The sequence below is a fragment of the Urocampus carinirostris genome, chromosome 3 (assembly GCF_059441175.1).
Source record: "Urocampus carinirostris isolate Australia breed hairy pipefish chromosome 3, RoL_Ucar_1.0, whole genome shotgun sequence".
Taxonomy (NCBI): Eukaryota; Metazoa; Chordata; class Actinopteri; order Syngnathiformes; family Syngnathidae; genus Urocampus; species Urocampus carinirostris.
In genome coordinates, this window is record NC_142351.1 from 55,311,139 (window position 1) to 55,332,624 (window position 21,486).

The following is a 21,486-nucleotide window of genomic DNA, read 5'->3' on the forward strand; positions in this document are numbered from 1 at the left end:
GGGTAGCTAAGCCTTTTTTATCCAGCGATTGAGATTGTGAGGGCAGCCCCCGAGTGACTGAAATCGTGTAATCACGTCACAGGAAACATTGGGCCCTTAAACGTTCCTGCAAACTTTATGCATCAATAATGAATAATATTCAGTGTTCTTGCAATAAAATCTTGTTTTGCAAGCAAAGTGCCCATGCGGTACTGAAAAGCATTTCTTAAATATTGGAGGTGACACAAATACAAAAAACAGCACCGAAGTAAAAGTTCTGCTTAATGCATCCTTTCACAATAGGCCTTTTTCGTAAAAGTTATTTTGGCAATGAGTATTTTCAAGGAACATAGCAATGTTCAACTGTAGTTTATTAAACATTGTGACGGATACAAAGATATATTTTTTTCTGATTAAAAATCAGTGTTAGAGCATTATTTTGATATGTCCTATGCCTACAAGGTTGGTTGGTGGGATCCCTTAACCACTAGCGTCGTAGGGGAAGCATTTCTTGTGGTGTGTCTTGGGTAAGAACATCCTGGTGGTGTCCAGCCCTCTCAAAGCCAACAAACAGAACAACGTTTTCTGGGGGCCTTCAAAAATGAGTCGAAATGGCAAATATTGTCTGGCACTGGATTTTCCCATTTGAGGGAAACATCTGGAATTAGATGAGCTGAAGATGGTGTCCGTCTCTTCAAAATATTCCACTTGCTAACGCTATCTTCTGGCTGAAATCAGAATCGCAGCCTCTGTCAAGCTTCTTTTGTTGCACATGCGAGTATGTACATTCCCTTCTTTTTTTTTTTTACTTTTGGGGGGTTTGGTTTGGCATTTGGGCTGTATTTGAAAACTTTTTAGGTTAAAATTTTTACCAATTTTAGGTTAAAAGAACACCGCAAACACGTGCGTGAAAGCACTCTCCTCTTGCCTATTAGAGTATTCCCCCCGTCCCCCACCCTGCCTCATTTTCTTGTGCTCCATGAACGAAACACCAAGGGTACAACAAGTACGATCGAAGCAGATGGGTGCGGTGGGAAACATATATAAAGGCTCTTGAACCCAGTTGAGCACTGTTAACACATTCTAAATAGACACAAAATTCTACTTTCAACGTTTTAAGGGCATCTCAAACGACGAACCCCACCTTTAATGACAATAAAGACAATCTTGAATCTCGAAAACATTTTAGAACCGAGGGTGGCGCTTATCAAACAAAATGGTTGTATTGCTACCTCTTATGAATGAAAAGATGAAGAAACTCTCGGCTTTACTCGTGAGTTGTCGGATTCTCGGCCACGTTCGGCCGTTTCCGGAGACCTGTTCGTTTCTTTCCGGCTCCCGCTGTCGTCGTAGCCCTCGTCCTCCTCTCTGTGTTGTTGTTCTCGGTGACGCGACGGAGGTGTAGCCTGACGCGGTCTCTTACGTGTCGGTCTGAATAAAAGTGGAGCTCCGTAGACCCGGGAGTGACGAAGCCAGTCTGTGTTGGTAAGAGGATACGCATCCGATCTTTGCAAGACAGTTAGATGGCTCAACCCGCAACGTTTATCTGCGACATGAATCCGCACAACAAAGAAATCATGGCGGCGGCGTTGTAGAGGCTAACTAAAATGAGTCAATGCAATGCTTGCAGAAAAAAAGATCCAGAATTACACAGAGAATGGGTTACGTTAATTTTACATGATAAGGGGTGAATCATATTAATTACACATTCGGACTGAGTTACAGAAGCAGATTGTGTGATACATCTTAGCAAATGCATCGTTGAACATAAACGAAGGGTATAAACTGTGGTACACATTTATAGAAAAATTTCCCTCGCAAATCCTCAGTGGCTGCAATTTTGCAGTAAAAATCAAATTATGATTGAATAAAACTCAAAAAGTGTGTTTTTATTTAGTCCTTAACGTCTCGTTGTGACTACGCAATAGGAACTCAAAAGTCTCATTTTTAGCGGAATTAATCTTAATACTTTCCTGTTAGCTTGTTAGCATGCTAACGAAGAAATGTTGGCTAACGGCATGCTCCCTGCAGTACTTCTGCACAGGTCTCGACGAGAAAACAAATTTGCTAAACGAGTTCATCGTTGTTTTGTTTGAGCAGTCTCTTGATCGTTTATTTTTATTCTCCACAGATTTTCAAATAAAATAACGTGTCCGCGTTTTTTTAAAGCCACACCCTTATTGGGATTCACGTTACTGGGGTAAAGCATCTCCGTTGAATGTTCGCTGTGCACGTTTACAGGATGGAGACTATGATTTCAAGCCAATGCACGGGCATTCAAGAGGATTTTTTTTTCGTGCAGATTTTAAATGATGGAAGCTTGTGCAGATACACAGCCAAGCGGTGAAACGAGCGTGAAGCAAGAGTCTGACATTGCCCTGATTCAGGTAACAACGTCACAGCAACACTGATATCTCAACATGTAATAGACATGTAGTGATCAATACACTTCAATTATATAGACCCCCGCTAAAAAGAAAAGAACGCCGTAAGTAAAAGTCAACGCCTAATAATAAGTTATCTTCTGCAAGCGCTACTAAAATCAGTATTTGCTTTAAAAAGAGACAAAAGTTTTTTTTTTATAGATTTTTCCGTTGCACACAGTTTTGAAAAAACGTTTGTTGAAAGAAATGGGTGAAAGTTTAATATTTTCACTGCTAAACCTTTACCTGTAGACCACTGCTTCTCAACCTTTTTGAGCCAAGGCACACTTTTTCATAAATAATCACACCTTCCCACTAATTCCCGACACCAGTTTCGTGTTTTTCATTTTTTAAAAGCTTAAATTGTCTAAATATGTGGTCTAAAGTTTTTCTTCATTTGCGATCACCGTGGCTCAGAATGTAATTCAGGTTATTAATATTTAATTTGTAATGTTTCTGTCATTTCTGATGTCTACTATACGTTTACCTTTTCTTTCAAGTTCTTTTTATAATTTTATCTCAATTTTCTAGAAAACATATACTTAAAGGTGGAGTGTTGCGTTTGATGTGTCCATAAAAAGTTGAAAGTAGGATGTTTTCCCTATTAAGTATGTGTTCACAATGCTTAACTAAGTATAAAGAGCCTTTATACTATATACTCCACTGTGCCTATCTGCCTTTATCTTACTAATGCTGTTCCGGGACTCGCAAATCACTAGGTAAGAGGAAAGGAGGGGAGGATGCAGCGTGACTTATCGCATTTTTTTAAAAACGTTTTTTTTCCAATGCTATGCAGAACAGCTTCATGAAATGATCAAACATAATTTGTTGTAGCATTTTTTAATACAGTCCTACACTTTTCAGTTTTGTTTTCGTTGAAAATAGAAAAAAATAAAAAACAATAATAACAATCAACAAATAAATGAATAACAATTGCTGTAAAATTTGGACTATGAGCTGCGACTTTTTCCCTAAGCTTTCATCCCTGCGGCTTATGCAACAATAAGGCTAATTCATTCATTATTTTTTTTCTAACGGCCGTCAGGGCGCCTGAGCAGTAAAGGTAAGAGTTTGACACGCGGAATAAATGTGTCTAGCAAGACGCAAGTTTAATGTAATTTTGTGCAGGAATAAAACTAGCTTAACGTATGAAAAAGCTGTCAATCGAAAGGGGAGGGCTAACAACCGCATGAAATGAAATGATCTGCATTTATATAGCGCTTTTCAAGTCAATGACTTCCCAAAGCGCTTTACAATTTGCTCCACATTTCCCAATAGCGGCCTTGCAGCCATGTAAGGCGGTAACCTGCTTATTTGGGGGTATTAGGGGTTCAGTGTCTTACCCAAGGGCACTTCGACATGTAACACGGACGAGCCGGGATTCGAACTGGGATCCCTTGATCCCAAGACGAGCGCTCTACCTCCTGAGCTACTGCCGCCCCTGTATCAGGAATAATTTCACAATTCGTTTTTTCTAACGGAAATAATGTGTCAAAACAAAGGGATTACAAGAATGAAGCAGAAATGTTTACGACGGATTCCCATTTATCTGGGTACATTATTTTTATTTTTTTAATAACTTTTTGTCACACACACTTTGACAGAGGTTTGATTCATCCATCATACAAATATATACAATTGACATACCCATAAATAACAAAAGAAACAATAACAAAAAATGTTAATAAAATAAATTTTAAAAAAAGTAAGGTGTTTAGACGTCATGTAAAAATTGTGTGACAAGCTTCCATCTTTTCTTGATTTGATCTAGTTTCAGTTGAAGTCTTGCAGTGATTTTTTCCATAATGTACATGGGTACATTTTTAAAGGAAAAAACGTTTTGTACATACATAAGCTGCACATGGCTATAAACCGCATGTGCCCTCATTGAAACGTGAGATATTTACAAAGAAATACAGTTCACAGAAAGAATTATATTAATATACGGTACTCTACCCCTTTGACGTTCCAACGGCCTGCCAGTGAGCCGCTGGACTTTTCATAAACAAATACGTGTCTGTGCAATCTCAGCAGACACTGAAACATCTCACTCCACAAATCATTGGAAAGTTTAAACTCTGACCTTTTCAAAATATACTCATCAGAAAACATCACCATCAGTTTGAAACAAGATACCTGAAAACTATAAAGCTGGCGTAATCCACCAGTCCGTCCCCTGGCTGTCTTCAACGTGTTTAAATGTCGACGAAACTGGCTCTGTTACATTAAGGACAATCCACAGAATCCAACCGTGAAAAATATTTACACCAAAACACGTGATATTGCCGACACATAAATAGGAATTTTCCTTAGATGTTTCTGCTATGTTGGACATTGCTTCTTGTAACTGGTTCGTTTCGCTTGTACTCGTACAATTATTCCCAATATGGTAGTTAGCGCCCCTCCCCCCCTTTGTCTGACACCCTTTCTATGATGAGGGTTTCTTTTGCCGGCTTTGATCATGCAAATCATGAAGTTACATTAAACTTGTGTCTTCCTCAAGACATACACAGACGCTGCCCTACTCAAGACATTCACAGACGCTGCCCTACTTACGAACGAGAGGTTCTGGTCGATCGTTCGTAAGTTGAATTTATTCGTATTTTGCCTCAGTGCTACATTGTGTATGTTTAAGGATTGTATATGTATGTTTAAGGCTTGTATAAGTAACCTGTATTGTTTTGTGCTAAAAAAATAAACATGTCATGCAAAATAATATGCTCTATAAAGATAAATAAGGTTGAGTTTGACTTACTTTTGGGGCATGCGCTTCAAGAGGTCCTCCTCCGTGGTTAAAAGTGGCAGAAAAAAAGCGTTCAGACCATTTTCTCTATCGCATCAAGTTTTCTTATGCGTCTTACATTACCCACACAAATTACACGCTACATTGGTGGCAGCAGTGGGATTACAAGCAGGTGAAGGAGAGATGTTTACATAACCAATTAGGAAAAGGTAGCGATTTTTTTTCACTTCCGGGTGGATGCTGGGTGACTTCTCACAGCGCCACACGCCGGTAGCGGCGGAAAGAAGCACTACAGTAATGTCCTGTACTCGGAAAAAGGTGCACTCAATACAAAATCTAACTTACAGCAATGTCCGCATATTTTTCGACGAAAAAATGCTCGTATCTACCGTTTTACGTAAGTCGAATGGTCGTAAGTATGGGAGCATCTGTATTCCCTGTGTTAAAATCTTACTTTTACTGCTCGGACGGCCGTTAGGAAAAAATGTATAAATTGGCCGCATCGTTGTATAAACCGCAGGGTTGAAAGCTTGGGGAAAAGGTCGCAGCTTATGGTCCGAATTTTACAGTATGGATTGTTTGGCAGGTGCAACTTATACTCAGGAGTCCGGAAAATTGGGTAGTTAAAATCCATGACTACTGGGAGATGTGCAGTTTTTTAAAAGCACATTAGTTAATCAATTCATTTTTTCACGCAAGAACACAAAATCATGCAACACATTTCCTGTGGAATTTTGACGCTGACAACCATCAGTGGCTGTTACTGATTCAAATGAAAAATAGAGGTCTGGCGTCCACAGCCGTTAATGTCACATAGTGTGTTTGTCAAAATACTAAACAAATTCAATACATTGTCTCTTTAATGGCATTAGTAGAGGATGTTTTTTCTTTTTAAACATTGTCCTCGTAGGCCTCCATAGCACCCAGTCAAGTTTCGTCAAGCAGTCCCACCGTTGCATTAGTTCAACTACCCAACGGCCAAACTGTCCAAGTGCACGGGGTGATCCAAGCAGCCCAGCCCTCGGTCATCCAGTCCCCCCAGGTCCAAGCAGTTCAGGTGGGTGAGAAATACCTGACGACCAGATTGGTAAAATCCCCAAAAACGTTCGACATGTGAAGGGAATTTGTTTTTGTTCCTGCAAAGATTTCAACAGTTGCAGAAAGCGAGGACTCTCAGGAGTCTGTCGACAGTGTCACCGATTCTCAGAAAAGGAGAGAGATCCTGTCTAGACGACCTTCATATAGGTTTGTTCTCTTTTTGTATTTTTAGCTTAGCTTTTCAAAGTGACAAGTGTTTGCCTCGAGATCTAAGGTTGTCTTGGTTGTCATTAACATAAAAAGACCAGTAAAATGTTCTTTGCACCCAAGTGTGCAAGGTTGATGAAAGGAATTCAAAACTTGGATACAGTACAAGTAAAATCAAATATGAATATACATAAAGGAAAACACTATGTACATATATACTTTGTTGTTGCATATGTTTAACTAAGTGCGACTGAGTGTGCTAAATAATGGGGGAACAGTTAACTAAATTCAAATTAGCATCACAGTTCACTGCAATAAACTGGGTGGCTGATTTTTTTTTTAATAAAAAAAAATTATAAATTACTTTCCCCCCCAATTTTCACCTGATATTTGATGAATACTTTATGTAAAAAGGAAATTGAAAATTAAAATAAATTTTGGTTTGATTTTCTAAAATATTTTACATGAATTTTCATCTTTTAATTTTCTCTCTTATTAAGGCCTCGCATCACCTATTGAGGAGCGCGAATGCCAGCAACAGCGACACTAGCTGCTTATACTACTAGCAACACTAGTGACTCAAGTTAAACATATTGCCCACTTTTAGCAATAGCCAGTGCTCGCTACAATTCAATTTTAAGGTGAATTTAAAACAAAAAAAACAGTTTTTAATAAAAAAAATTCTGTACTAGTGTATTTTAAGTATACTGTGCGCTTTAGTTTTGGCGATCCATATACTGCGACCACATATTGCAGCGAGTGGAGGTCGGTATTGTGCCTATTTCCGACTCCCCTACAGAATCTCACTCCCGTTCACGTAAACACGCCCTCGGTTATTCCTTTGCTTCTCAGCGCTGCGCTTCCGACAAACTGTGTGTCGCGATCGTAGTCTGTATGTGTTGATCAGGAAATATTGATTGGCGTGATTGAAAAAAAAAAGCGATCGTAGTCTATATATTGAATTGCTAAAATCATAAAGTCAAAGTAATAATAATGCCAGAGTCTTTGTCCCATATGAATATACCACTTTGAATGTATACCCCTCTCAAAGTTACTTAAGAGTGTTAAGGCTCTTTTTAATCGTCTTTTTCATAAATTATGGTTTTATGGTGCGAGCAATGTTCTTGTGTAAAAATGTCACAAAATTCTGCAAACAGGGATACCGACATATTTACTTTTGACGCAGACAGCACTGGGTATCAGACAGAACGGAGTGCTTTTGCTCCGAGCATAGCCCAACACAACCTTACCGCTCACCCAATCAAAACTGCTGTTGGTGCATTGCTGGTATTTCGGCGGTTTAAGGTTTGTTGTGTGGGTTTTATCATAATGCGTCTCAACAGTGAACATGGATTATTTTATGGGCTCATTTTTAGAGGGGACACGGGCTCTGGCATTTTGTATTTGGATTTTTATTCCGATTTATTTATTTTTCCATCATCAAACGTCACACAGTGAAATGACAAACATTACAGTTAGCTTTTGACTCAGTTTAGTGGTATTGTTGAATTTTGTCTTCAAGTATATGGTGTGGCTCTCTCCCAAAAAAAGACCCCAAATATTTTGATTTTATGGCTCTTTGATTCTAAAAGGTTGCAACCCCAGTTCTAGGTTTTGGTCCCCATTAATTGCAAGAGATTACAGAATATCTTGGCTGCAATTTAGAAAAAAAAGGGTGTCTTGCTAGATTTTGGTTGGTTGTCTATTGTCATATAATTATATTTTCTCATTTCATGTCTTTCCACTTAGGAAAATCCTAAACGACTTATCCTCAGATGCTCCAGCAGTTGCGTGCATTGAGGAAGAAAAGTCCGAAGACGACACGGCCCCAGCAATCACCACGGTCACTATGCCCACGCCCATCTACCAAACCAGCAGCGGCCAATACAGTACGTTTGCTGCCCGCCCTCTTGTAAAGCTCAGTGAGACATTAATCCCACAAAATTGAGTCCTTAAGACAAGACAAACTTTTGCAGCGGCCTCACAATAAAATACTATTACAAATATTCCAGTTTTCTAAGATGACTATCTTACAAACTGGTAAAGAAATGTGAAATGCAATCTAGCATAAAGTGCCAATGTAAAAAAATACATAAGCTAGTTATATCACAGTAGAAATTTTGTTGACTAATCACAGGTTGCATAAGCCTTGTTTGTTAAAAGGGGATTAGCAAAGAGAGCGTGTCAGTGTCATTTAAAAGTGTCCCTCACACCCCAGCAGCGCTGGCTTTTAACGATTGCATTGGCTCCTTCTAGCTACTAGTCAGCACTGTTGGTAGCATTAACAGTACTTGAATTGAAGAAGAACTAGCCAATAAATGGAAATATTTAAATTCATTAGTTGAAAAGATTATCTAGGGTACGAATCTAGGAGTTTGATTTGAATTTTTTACAGCTGGGTCTGATTATTAAAAAAGGATACTATTTTCCGGACAGTAAATTGATCCAGATCATAAATATTACTAACCAAAAAAATGCATTAATAAGAAGAAAACACATATAAGTGGCGTCAGTAGTATAATTTGCATTTTTGCAAACAAGAAAAAAAAATCATGTCATCTCGAAAGGAAAATTGTAATAAAATGGTGAACAACAGGTTGAATAAGTTTACAGCCTTGGAGAGGGATAGGAGCCACCAGGCTGTATTTGCCTAAGACACACTTTCTTTGTTTCCTTATCCTCACTGGAAATGTGGGACTGGAGTCGTCCAATTTCGTTGTCACAGCATATTCCATGTTGTAACAATGACAATAAAGGCATATTCTATTCTCTATTCTATTCTACTACCCTAGTAGATAAGGGATCCACCAACCAACCATATGAAGGTTACATGACTGACATGCCTGGTAATGTCAGTAATGAGGTGACATATGAAGAGTCATTCAGATATCTAGGATCAAGAACATGTTTACCCATCCATCAGTTACACTCCACATAACAAAATCCAAGGAAAGCTTTATCCTCAGTCACTCTTAAACAACTAACACACGGGAGGTAAATGATGCGCTGCCTCCTCTCCCAGGTCGCCTATGTCAGACTCATTTTCAGCTCCGCTTTTCGCCGGTCCCAGCCCCAACTTTCTGCTGCTCGATTACCGTTTTTGGCGGAAAATTTCACTATTTTCAGCTAAGTAATCTGCAGAATGTGATTTTCTATTTTGTGCTTTTTTTGTTCAGTTCTTCTCAGTTTTATAGATAGTCGGCAATGTTGAAATTATCAACACAGGACTAGAGCGCCCTATCTAATGTGAAATTATATAATTGTGTGCTAATACTTTCACACATAAAGTTTAGCGTCCAAATTACTTGTGCAATGATAAAATAATGTGTTAATAATTTACAATATGGGGTTTAGTGCATTAAACAGATTTAAAATCAGAAATTCATGTTTCCATAGTGGTTAGCACATTTTCCGAACACGCAAAAGGTCCATGGTTTGAGATCGGGTGGAAAAATATCTTGGTCTGGAGAGGGATGGGTGCCACCAGGCTGTACTTGCTCAAGACACTACATGAAATGATGCCCCTATTACCAACGTGGTTAAGGGATCCAACCAACCAATCATTCTCTCGGAATGTTTTGCATGGGATTTCTTTTTGATAGCCCCTAATTTCTTTTTAAATTTATTTTTGCCGGTTTAGTGGCCTTGTGTTTTTTTTTTCTTCAAATAATTAAAATTGTAATATATAAGACTTAATGATAACATTTTATTTTGGTGCTACAATATATCCCCCAGTCTGAAGCTACAGTCATTTACAACCCTACTGAGCCGTGCTATCATTAGTAATGTGACGCTATGCCCTAAGCTAGGAGCTGCGAGAAATCTTGCATTAGCTTGAGCAGGCTCGTGTCCTACTTTTAAATTTTGACGGAATAATTTAAGCGCTATTAATTTTCCTGGTTTCCAGTTAATTAATTTAGAAGGTTAAAGAGTACTATCGTGATAAATTTTAAGTGGCCGGTTGCAAGTAGGCAAGACTGTAATCCCCCTCTATTTTGCACTTTGTACTTAGCGTTCTCTGTTTCGCGGGTGAAAAAATATTCCGCGTATCTTTAACCCTAATCACATGTTGCTGCAGCCAGGGACCAGAAGAGCACACTTTTGGTGGGCCTGGTGGCTGTTTATTGGCGTTCTGGCCAACAAATAGTCAACGACAGCCGTGGTCCATTATCTCCGATCCTATATTGCTGTAAGCAGAACACATTTAAGGCTGGAGGCTTGTCGTTCTGCCCCACCTAAAATAAATTGCACGGTTTTGGTCGCGATGCGTTATGCCGGTCCACTATTGCGGAGGGCAAGAAGCAGCAGAACAGATATTCCATTCTTCAGTTCAAGTTGCTGTTTGCCATACTGGTTGCCTAAAGTGCTCTGTACTGATGTAGCCGTGACCCGTTATTCCATGTTACAGTATCTTTCGCTGAGCATTGTGGCAGAGAGCAAATTTGTTTCAAGCGTGGCAAATTTATCCTTCCATTCTTTCCGCCTAAAATAAACAGCACCCGTGCAGCCGGCATACATTATCCTTGGTTGACAATTGCTGCGAGTTGGGGTCAGTGGAGCGCAAATTCAAAATGTGGATTGTACTGAGTGGATTTGAGCATATCATGGGGGGTACTGGTCACCAAAAACCATGATACACAAGGCATTACTGTATCTTGGAATAAGTCTTGTCTATTATTTTGGAGTAATTGTAAATTCTTCACGTTTTAATAATTAGCCCACTCTCCCCACAGTTGCCATTACCCAGGGAGGGGCCATTCAACTTGCCAATAATGGGACTGATGGCGTTCAGGGTCTTCAAACGCTAACCATGGCCAACGCTGCTGGAGCCCAATCTGGCGCCACCATTTTGCAATATGCCCAAACCAGTGATGGGCAGCAGATCCTGTTGCCCAGCAACCAGGTGGTTGTACAAGGTGAGATTAGATTGCGCATGCAGTTCCTTTTTTAGATTGAACTTCCCATTCTTATTTTTCAGCCGCCTCAGGAGATGTTCAGGCATATCAAATACGCACAGCACCAACCAGCGCCGGGGTTGTCATGGCTACCTCGCCTGTTTTGGGCACGGGGACTGGAACAGAAGAAGTGACACGCAAAAGGGAGGTGCGCCTCATGAAAAACAGGTGCGTTAAAAGTGGGGTGCATTGTTTTTGGTGTCTTTGAAAAAAGTTTTTCTATGAACTTATTCATTGCCATAACGTACAGATACATTTTCAAAAGCATTGTCCCTGAGTGTCAAAACATTTTTTTTTAACTATTATGCTTTGGCTCAGCCCTTTGGTAAGTATCAAGCCTCTGGAAAATATTTCAGCATGATAAATCAACACTGGATGGCAGGAGTGGTTTTGATCAGATTTTTGCCAACACACTAAATGCCTAGTTTTACTTCCTGTCTCCATGGTATGACACCATATGGCAGTGTCTAGGCGGCCCATATACCACGTACAGTTGGTGCTGAAAGCAAAGGTATAAGTACAGACTGATAACGCTTCAAAGCATTATTCTTTCTAAAAAAAGATGACTAAGTCTTTGTTGGGTCACAAGAGGATGACGATCGGTGCACATCTGTGATCGCCATTACAATCCAAATCATGTGATACTTTCACCGTAAACATCGGGCGCTGAAAAGTTCTTGCAAAGTTCATGTATCGTTCATGTATAGGTTCAGTATCCTTGCAATAAAATATTATTTTGCAAGCAAAATGACTTATGTTTATGGAACGCATTGTTTAGTTATTGGAGGTATCACAAATATATATATATATATATATATATATATATATATATATATATATATATATATATATATACTGGACTGTCTCAGAAAATTAGAATATTGTGATAAAGTTCTTTATTTTCTGTAATGCAATTAAAAAAACTAAAATGTCAAACATTCTGGATTCATTACACATCAACTGAACTATTTCAAGCCTTTTATTATTTGAATATTGCTGATTTTGGCTTACAGCTGAAAAAAACTCAAAAATCCTATCTCAAAATATTAGAATACTTCCTCAGACCAAGTAAAAATAATAATTTTATAACAGCAAAACTAAATCAAACATTTGAAAATGTCCATTGATGCACTCAGTACTTGGTTGGGAATCCTTTTGCACGGATTACTGCATCAATCCGGCGTGGCATGGAGGCAATCAGCCTGTGGCATTGCTGAGGTGTTATTGATGCCCAGGATGCTTCGATAGCGGCCTTCAGCTCATTTGCATTTGTAGGTCTGGTGTCTTTCATCTTCTTCTTAACTATATCCCACAAATTCTCGATGGGGTTCAGGTCAGGGGAATTAGCAGGCCAATCAAGGACAGTGATGCCATGGTCAGTGCACCAGTTACTGGTGGTTTTGGCACTGTGGGCAGGTGCCAGATCATGCTGGAAAATGAAATACTCATCTCCATAGAGCTTTTCAGCAGATGGAAGCATGTAGTGCTCTAAAATCTCTTGGTACACAGTTGCATTTACTCTGGACTTGATGAAACACAGTGGACCAACACCAGCAGCTGACATGGCTCCCCAAACCATTGCTGACTGTGGGAACTTCACACTGGATTTCAAGCAACTTGGATTTTGCTCTTCTCCAGCCTTTCTCCAGACTCTGGCGCCTTGACTTCCAAATGAAATGCAAAACTTGCTTTCGTCTGAAAAGAGGACTTTGGACCACTTTGCAACTGTCCAGTGCTTCTTCTCCATAGCCCAAGTCAGACGCTTCTTCCGTTGTCTTGAGTTCAGAAGTGGCTTGACCATGGAAATACGGCTATTGTAGCCCATTTCCCGGACACGTCTGTGAACTGTGGCTTTTGATACCTGGACTCCAGCTTCAGCCAACTGTCTTTGAAGCTCCCTAAAATTCTGGAAGCGGCTCTTCTTCACAATTTTGTTAAGGCTGCGGTCATCTCTCTTGGTTGTGCAGCGTTTCCGGCCACATTTTTCCCTTCCAACAGACTTTTTGTGGATATGCTTTGAAACTGCACTGCTCTTTGAGAAATTTCTTTTTGTGTCTTACCCTCCTGATGGAGGGTATCAATGATGGTCCTCTGGACAGCAGTCAGATCAGCAGTGATTTAGTTAACTGAACCAAGCTGAGTGTTTTTAAGGCTCAGGAAACCCTCGCAAGGTGTTTCGAGTTAATTAGATGATTCAGGTGATTAGTTGAATAGCCTACTTGTATACTTTTTCATGATATTCTAATATTTTGAGATAGGATTTTTGAGTTTTCTTAAGCTGTAAGCCAAATTCAGCAATATTAAAATAATAAAAGGCTTGAAATAGTTCAGTTGATGTGTAATGAATCCAGAATGTATGACATTTTTGTTTTTTTAATTGCATTACAGAAAATAATGAACTTTATCACAATATTCTAATTTTCTGAGACAGTCCAGTATATATATATATATAAAATCACCAAAGTTAAAGTTCTTCTTGAAATTCATCCTTACAGAAAAGGCCGTTTTTCTAAAAGGTTTTCTTGGAAACGAGTATTTACAAGAAATGTTCAACTGTTGTTTACTGCATAATGGTAAAAGCTAGAAGACCAATTTTTTTAACGAAAATTGAGGGTTCAAGTTATGCCTATATGGCTTTCCGTAGGCCAGCTTTCAAAAGTGAATCAAAATGGCAAATATTGGCTGGGTCCGGCACTTCCCATTTGAGAGAAACGCCTGGCACTGAATGAGTAAAGTATGTATTTACAATGCCCGATGGAGTTCAAAGAGCTTTAATACTTTTATTTGACTCTTAGCAAAGCTAGGGCAGAACATATTATCTATAGAGGGAACGGGAGTGGTGGAGGGTGACATTCTCGTTGTCGCATTTTTAGTTTTTTCGATGTATTAGTGTAGCATACTACATTGCATAGAGAAATGTTCAGTATGACAAACTTTCAACAAGCATGGTAAAAGTTGAAAGTAAGAAACCTGCTTCAAGTACTGTGAATTCCAGACTAAATAGCACACCTGATTTAAACCCACAATGTTCAAATTTAAGAACAAAACTCAATTTTGTCTTTGTACAAGCCACACCAGAGTCTATGACACCGGCCTAAAACAGGCATAAAAATGAACTAATTAACGTCAATTTCTTACAATTTAAGCCCACTTCATTATCTGTAGTACGCCTATGGCATCATGTCCCTGACACCGTTTCCAGTTGTTTACATCATGTGTTTTCAGATCATGTAACAATTACAAAGACTAGCTCATATTGACTATTGCTTTAACAGAAAACGAAAAAAAAGAGCAAAATATTTAAATGCGCAGTGTTTACAATGTAACAAAAAAGTAGCGACTTGAGCCAGGATAAACAGTATCTTATTTTTTTTTACTATACGTTATAATTATTTTATTTTTCTTCTCACCGAAACGGTACCGAGTAAAAATTGGGGATAGGTGATTTCATAACAAGAATAGCAAGTACATTATTTTTTTCGAGATTATGTAGCCATTAATTGCTTTGGTTAATTTCAACCGGCCTTGTAACTCGGTATCTATCCTGTTAGTTAGCCGAATGTATCCACGATTATCGTAAGATAGCTCTTCGCCAAGTTACCGGATCGTTTCGCGTGTGGTTGTGCAATCCAGTCTCTCTGTTGCATTTGTTACAATACAAATCCCTCATAAGTTGACATAGGGGGGGGGGGGCGCTCCGCCCTGGTTTATTCCTGGACGCTGGCTATTTCAGCTGAAAATGAAAATCTCCATTCTGATCCCTGCAGATATCTCCCTAAGGATACCTAAGTAGCCCGCAGACCGGTTTTGTAAATGGGTCAAAGGCGCTGGGTCATTGTGATGTTCTCATTAAATGTTTTTGTTAGTGATTGACTGAGTTTCTTTAACCTTATTTCCAATAATTAACCTGGTCATAACATATCAACCACATGTATCAAAATATTTTAGAAATGCAAATAAACTGGAAGCCCTTTGCTCTAATTAACAAAAAGCAGCTTCAAAAAGGTTGGACACCCCTGAGCTAACGTAGATGTGCTTTGTTTTTACTCGGTCGTTAAATTTCTATTTTTCTTACATAAAACGAGCCTCAATAGAAGAGAGATGACATAACTGTCTGCCATCTTGCGGTTACTGGAACCTAAAAACCTAGCAAAAAAAAAAAAGAGGAAAAATATTGCTTTATGGTTTGAGTCTTTAAAAAAATTATTGCTGTGATTTTTAGCACTCATTTTAGGTTGCAAGACAGTACTAACAACATCCAGTCTTCAAATAATACACAATCCCCCTTAAACCTTCTTCGGGGGCCTTAAGTTCTCATCCCGAGGGCTGCGAGTTTGAGACCCCTGATCTCAAGTCTGTCAACATGCACACGCATCATGAATATGCTCGAAAGAAGCTGAAATTATGACACAAGCCAGTGATGGCAGCCGCAAGTAAAATAAGTTCCGAACAGCTTTAATTATCAGGCTTTATATGTCACGTGAAGACAATTCTCAAGACTTTTTGTCTCTCTGTACAGGGAAGCCGCCCGTGAGTGCCGCAGGAAGAAAAAGGAGTATGTCAAATGTTTGGAGAATCGAGTGGCCGTGCTTGAGAACCAGAACAAAACCCTCATCGAGGAACTCAAAGCCCTCAAAGACTTGTACTGCCACAAATCAGAGTAGTCACCGGCCTATGTACAGAGACTCAGCAAAGAGCCATGCAAATGGACGCTACTCTATCTTTTATAATCTATTTGCTTTCTTAAAAAAATGAGGAATTATGTCGCTCAGAGGGGAAAATAGGTGCCAGTTATCTTTGCCCACTGATATGTCTTCAGAGGGGGGCTGACAAATGAAACGAGCAAAGGATGTGTCCAGAATCGTTTTTGGATGGAGCTGCCACCGGCTCTTAGGACAGGACAGTCGCTCCTCCCTTCGCGTTGTGGAGATCTCACCTCATAGATTTGATCTGTGAGTTTCGGATCTCTCGTCGATCCTCGATCGCCATCATCTTTTTTTGTTCGCTTGCTTTGCTTTGCTACGTGAACAAAATGCTTCCCGTGCGGGTTTTCATGTTTATTGCAACAGAAAAACAATCTTTGGAGATTTTTTGCGGGGAAACTTTGTCTATAATCTTATTATTCAGGTCATTATTGGCTTCGATTTTTTTACTCATCTGCATCATTCAAGAAAAAAAAACTGGAGTTCCATAATCCTTGCAATAAATAAGATCTTTTTTCGAGACCTGGAATGAGAAATGATGGGTAAATCTGGAGCAAGAATAATGGACAAAAAATATGTGTGCTATCCACATAGTATGAAAACGCTTTTTGTATCGTGGCTTTTATTCAAAACTTGACTTGTTTTAATAAACACCAAAAATGATTTGCCCTGCTTACAACTTGTTATGCAATCGATACATAGTTACAGATGAGCTGTGATGATGTATTCGAACTTCTCTAAGGGAAAATTGAAAAGTTACAATTAGTAAGAAATTGTTGTATACGGAATGCACTTTTCCTTGCTGAAACAATCCAGATGTACACGTTGTGTCAGAGTGAAGAGATCTCAAATTTGAAGTGATTGTTTTTCCTCTTGGAGTAAATTCAACCAGTTAATGCTTTTTACCAGCCTTTCCCTGCATAGTTATTATGCACTATTTGATGTTCCATGGGTCCTTTGCAGGCCATGTCGTCTTCAAAACAGGTCTCTTAAGAGCCTTTGGAAGGGGAATAAAGCAACCACAATATTTTTGTATGCTGCTTGATTGGTCTACTCTTAGGGGAGTAAACTTACTTTGAATTTGGAATGTTCTGTATTTTTTGTGACACTTTGTATTCCATTTTTAAAAACGGTAAACACTGGGACAACTTTAAGAAGTAATTGATCACAAAATGTTTGAAAAGTAATTTCTAATCTTCATATTATGTCTGAATGTGCTAATGTTTATTGCACATGACATTTGACTTTCGGTCAAACAAACTGCAAAGGATTTAAGTCAACCCAAGAAGCCTTGATTGCATTTCTTCTTTGGTGTTGTGTCTATATATGTTATAATTTGTGTTGCTTTTTGTTTAATGACATCTGCACCGACTTGTTTGACACATGTTCAAGCTGTTACATTTTGGCAGCTGGTAATAAAAGTGTTTCTGATATGTTTGGATTTCAAAACGATGCATTTATGTTCATGTAAAATCATAACTCACTCCTTTGTTTACGAGCTTTGTATATATGGATGTCCCTATCATTGTCGTAGTAAACCTTTTCCACAGTGAACTTCTCCTTCAGCATGTTTAAAAAGTTGGTATCTCTTTCGTAACGTATCCGGCACGCCAGCAGCACTATGGTGTTATGATCACACAGATGAAGAAGTGTTTTTATCAGGGGCACAAATGTTTCCTCCACGTAAACAATGTCTGCCCCCAAGACTAAATCAAAACCCCCTTCGGGGAAACGGGCTAGATCCTTGCCCCAAGAAAGTTCTGACACCACCACAGATCCCTGGATGTCTAACGGCAAGTTGGCTTTGACATTTGTAGAAAGGAAATCCAGTACACATTTCCTGTCGGTGATGGTTACTTTGGAACCTGTGAATCCAAGAGACATTTAAGTTTAATGTGCTGCACTAGAATGGTCTCTATTGTCATTGATAACAAAGTAGTGATTATAGTTTTCAACAAGATTATACATGGCAGTATACGATGAACAAGATAAATACTAAAAAACAAAAATTAGATAAGCAAAAATATTTGCTAGGTAGTGCTTGGAGACTGGTTTAAGTTGTACCTATAATGGTGTGTTGAAAAATAGTACATTGTACTAATAGTGCAAAGTAGTGCAATTACATTTAGCAGCACTATCATTTTCCAAGACATTTTTTAATCTTGCGTGCTTATTTAGGGGGGTAAATGGCCCTGGGTAGAGGTAAAACCAGGCCCAAAAAAATTCAGGATGACCCTGCACGCAGGTATTTAACCCCAAACCACCCGGAACCCAACCAATTGACTTGATTTGAGGGAGCGAGCCTGAAGAAAGTCCAAATTTTCATATTTTATTTGTGAAGACTCGAGAGGAGGAAAAAAGGGTGAGTTTGGCCGACTCTGCTTCCCTGCCGCGCGACAACTTTTCTGTGTCCGACAGTGTGGTTGAATGCACGCTTCACTGCATGGATCACAAAGAAAAAGACAGAACAAATTACGGGTGGATAATTAAAACAAAAAAAAAAAAACAGCAAGAGAGAAGCTCAGCCCGAACCTGAACGTAATGATGGACGTTTTCTGCTGGGTTTGGACTGTGGCGTAAGGTGTTACCTCTAGCCCCGTGGAAGTCCAGGGATTATTCTAGATAAGTAACTTAAATAAAGGCACAATTTTTTCCTTAAAAAAATCTCGGGGCACATCGTCTGTTGAAAATATATAAACATTCCGAGCCCCAATTTATTTTTTTAAAAGGTTAATTTGTCATGATGCTTAAATTGACAGTATCACTTTTTTTATTGCCCTGCGACTATCTTGCAACCAGTTCAGGTTGTCCCCTGCGCACTGCTCGAAGACAGCTGGGATGGGCCCCAGTCCCCCTACAGCTTAACTGGGGATAAGCAGGACAAAAGATGGATAGATGGATGTTTTTCTTATCATTGATGGCCAACTTGGCTCAGTAGATAATACAGGCTATTGATTTGGGTGAATTCTGGTGACATTCTATCTTGAACCTATTATTCAAGTGTAAGGGCTGTTTTTGTGTACAGTATTTCTTTCTAGTAAAGTGACAACAATTCTATATAAAATGAAAACAAACTTTTTGTTGTTAGAAATTTTTTTTTTACAACATCCCAACTTTGTTGTTTTTCATTGTTATTGCACATCATCTAGGCATGAAAATGAGAAAATAGTTGAAATCGGCAAAATTATTTAATACATTTTCAGTTTACTTTTTTGTCTTACAATCTTAAACAGTTACATCAAACAAACTTAAGTTATTAAATATTCCTGTACCACCTCGTGAACAGATCATATATATATATATATATATATATATATATATATATATATATATATATATATATATATATATATATATAGGGCCGCACGCCAGCGCAGTGATTAGCACATGTGCGGCACAGTTCTGAATTCATGAGATCGTGCTTACGTGGGTTTCCTCCGGGCACTCTGGTTTCCTCCCACATTCCAAAAACATGCGTTTAAGGTTAGATGGTTGGTCCAAATTGTCCCTAGTTGTGAATGAGCAAGTGACTTGTCTGACTCTGTGTGTCCTGCAACTGGCTGGCAACCAGTTAAGGGGGTTCCCTGCCCACTACCCAAAGACGGCTGAGACGGGCTCCAGCACCCCCACGACCTTAATGAGGATAAGCGGTGCAGATAATGGATGGATTTAGATAGACAGATAGATAGATAGATAGATAGATAGATAGATAGATAGATAGATAGATAGATAGATAGATAGATAGATAGATAGATAGATAGATAGATAGATAGATAGATAGATAGATAGATAGATAGATAGTTGATACGTTTCCCTCATATTTTACAGGTGTTTTAGCATTTAAAAGTGTATACATTGCTAAACAATTTTTAAGTGGGAATTTTTTTTCAATTGTTTTTTTTTGTTAGACCGATCTCATCTTGCCTAATTTTGTCTCCGTCACTGGTAGCAGATGACAGCATCATCATAGATTATTAATACTTTTGCGGTATTCTGCAAAGTCTATCTTGTTGAGAGTAAATAGGTGCTGTATTGTGTTTGTAAGGTTTATCTTCGCTTTTATGGGGAACTGCAATTATTATTAAGTAGAGAAATTGAATATGGTTGATGAGTATGCAATTTGCTGTCACCTACTGATATGGATAAATGTTAGTTACTCAGCAATTACAAGAAAAAAAAACATAGATCCTGAACAATGGCACTCTCTTTTTAAAAGCAAAAAATAGCAATTTTCTGTGGCACACTTGACTGGTTTTAAAACCACACCAGTGTGCCTGGTTAGGTAACACTACTGATGATCAGTCTTTCTCAAATGTTGGGTCGTGACCCAAAAGTGGCTCTTAACATAATACGTTTTTGTACCAATAAAAGGCAGCAAATAATACACAGAGTCCCTGAAGACACTGCAGTGAAATATTTCAGGTTTTATTAAACATGCATGTATTTGTACATGAGGGGTATTATTACTTTAATGCTTTAAATTTGGTTTAAAAAGCTCGTATGTATTCTAAAAGTCGGACCAGTTGAGAACCACTGCTCTAGATCATCATCATTATAACAAGATCGGTGCTATTTACCCATCAGAGCTGCAACGACGCCCACCAGTCCAGTACCCGCTCCGAGCTCTATGGACACTTTCTCTTTGAGATCGACATGGCCGAGCTCCAAATACATGCATAAGACAACAGCCTGGAAAAAAATAACAGCACTGTCTAATGATTTCAAGCACTTTATCGCGCAAAGATGCTGAGATCTAGGTCTCATTTACCGCGTCCCACACAACCGCTGCTACTCCAAGTTTACGCCAATCCTGTGCTATGACGATATCATGACTGGCGAAATGAAAACTCACTGACGAATTTTGAAGTTTGGAAAGCGCAGGTACAACATTTCCGACATAAGGAACAAGCGCCATGGTGCGGGAGAAATGTAAACAAATGAACTTCCGGTTTTTGGGGGTTGTAATTTTGCCACTTCCGCCTAATTGATCAAATTTCTGATGGATGTTCGAAAGCTACTAAATAGAATAGAATAGAATAGAATAGAATATTTATTGTCATTTATTATAACGTAGTGAGCATTATTTGCACGTCAAGTCAAATCATGTTTATTTGTATAGCCCTTAATCACAAAGAGTCAAAGGGCTGCACAGGCCACATGTTATTATAAACCACAGACTATTATTACTCCATCAAAATTATTCCAGGATAAACACGCAATAAAAGGTTGAAAAAAATAAATACAGGCTGGGAAAAATGGATATTAGATTGATATTTACAAGGATATTTAGAAGTGTTCGGTGAGTGGCAAAAGGGCAACAGTAGATACATTCATACATTTCACTTAAATTTAATTTATGAAATACACTTTTAAGTATTAATATAACAGAAAATATTACAAACAAAAATCTAAATAAAACGTTTTAGCCTAAACACGAA

The 21,486-nt window shown here is 38.7% G+C and overlaps 2 protein-coding genes across 5 annotated transcripts; one reads left to right on the forward strand and one right to left on the reverse strand.

Annotated features, from left to right (window-relative positions):
• The first annotated feature begins 1,296 nt into the window (after window positions 1-1,296).
• LOC148370171 (cyclic AMP-responsive element-binding protein 1-like) lies at window positions 1,297-17,602 on the forward strand. 4 transcript variants are annotated; one of them, XM_088332568.1, is made up of 9 exons: window positions 1,668-2,023; window positions 2,111-2,179; window positions 2,282-2,366; window positions 6,056-6,202; window positions 6,290-6,390; window positions 8,140-8,279; window positions 11,124-11,306; window positions 11,369-11,513; window positions 15,865-17,602. In XM_088332568.1, the coding sequence occupies exons 3-9, from the start codon at window positions 2,289-2,291 to the stop codon at window positions 16,007-16,009; spliced, it is 939 nt and encodes a 312-aa protein (XP_088188694.1). In that variant the 5' UTR covers window positions 1,668-2,023; window positions 2,111-2,179; window positions 2,282-2,288; the 3' UTR covers window positions 16,010-17,602. The 4 variants fall into 4 exon arrangements, with proteins under 4 accessions (XP_088188691.1, XP_088188692.1, XP_088188694.1 ...); XM_088332565.1 differs by lacking the exons at window positions 1,668-2,023; window positions 2,111-2,179 and adding an exon at window positions 1,297-1,464; XM_088332566.1 differs by lacking the exons at window positions 1,668-2,023; window positions 2,111-2,179 and adding an exon at window positions 1,487-1,640.
• mettl21a (methyltransferase 21A, HSPA lysine) lies at window positions 16,687-20,990 on the reverse strand. Its single transcript, XM_088332570.1, has 3 exons — window positions 20,817-20,990; window positions 20,626-20,737; window positions 16,687-17,913 (listed from the first exon to the last, which is right to left on the reverse strand). Exons 1-3 carry the CDS (start codon window positions 20,961-20,963, stop codon window positions 17,522-17,524), a joined length of 651 nt encoding a protein of 216 aa, XP_088188696.1. The 5' UTR covers window positions 20,964-20,990; the 3' UTR covers window positions 16,687-17,521.
• Window positions 20,991-21,486: the final 496 nt, after the last annotated feature.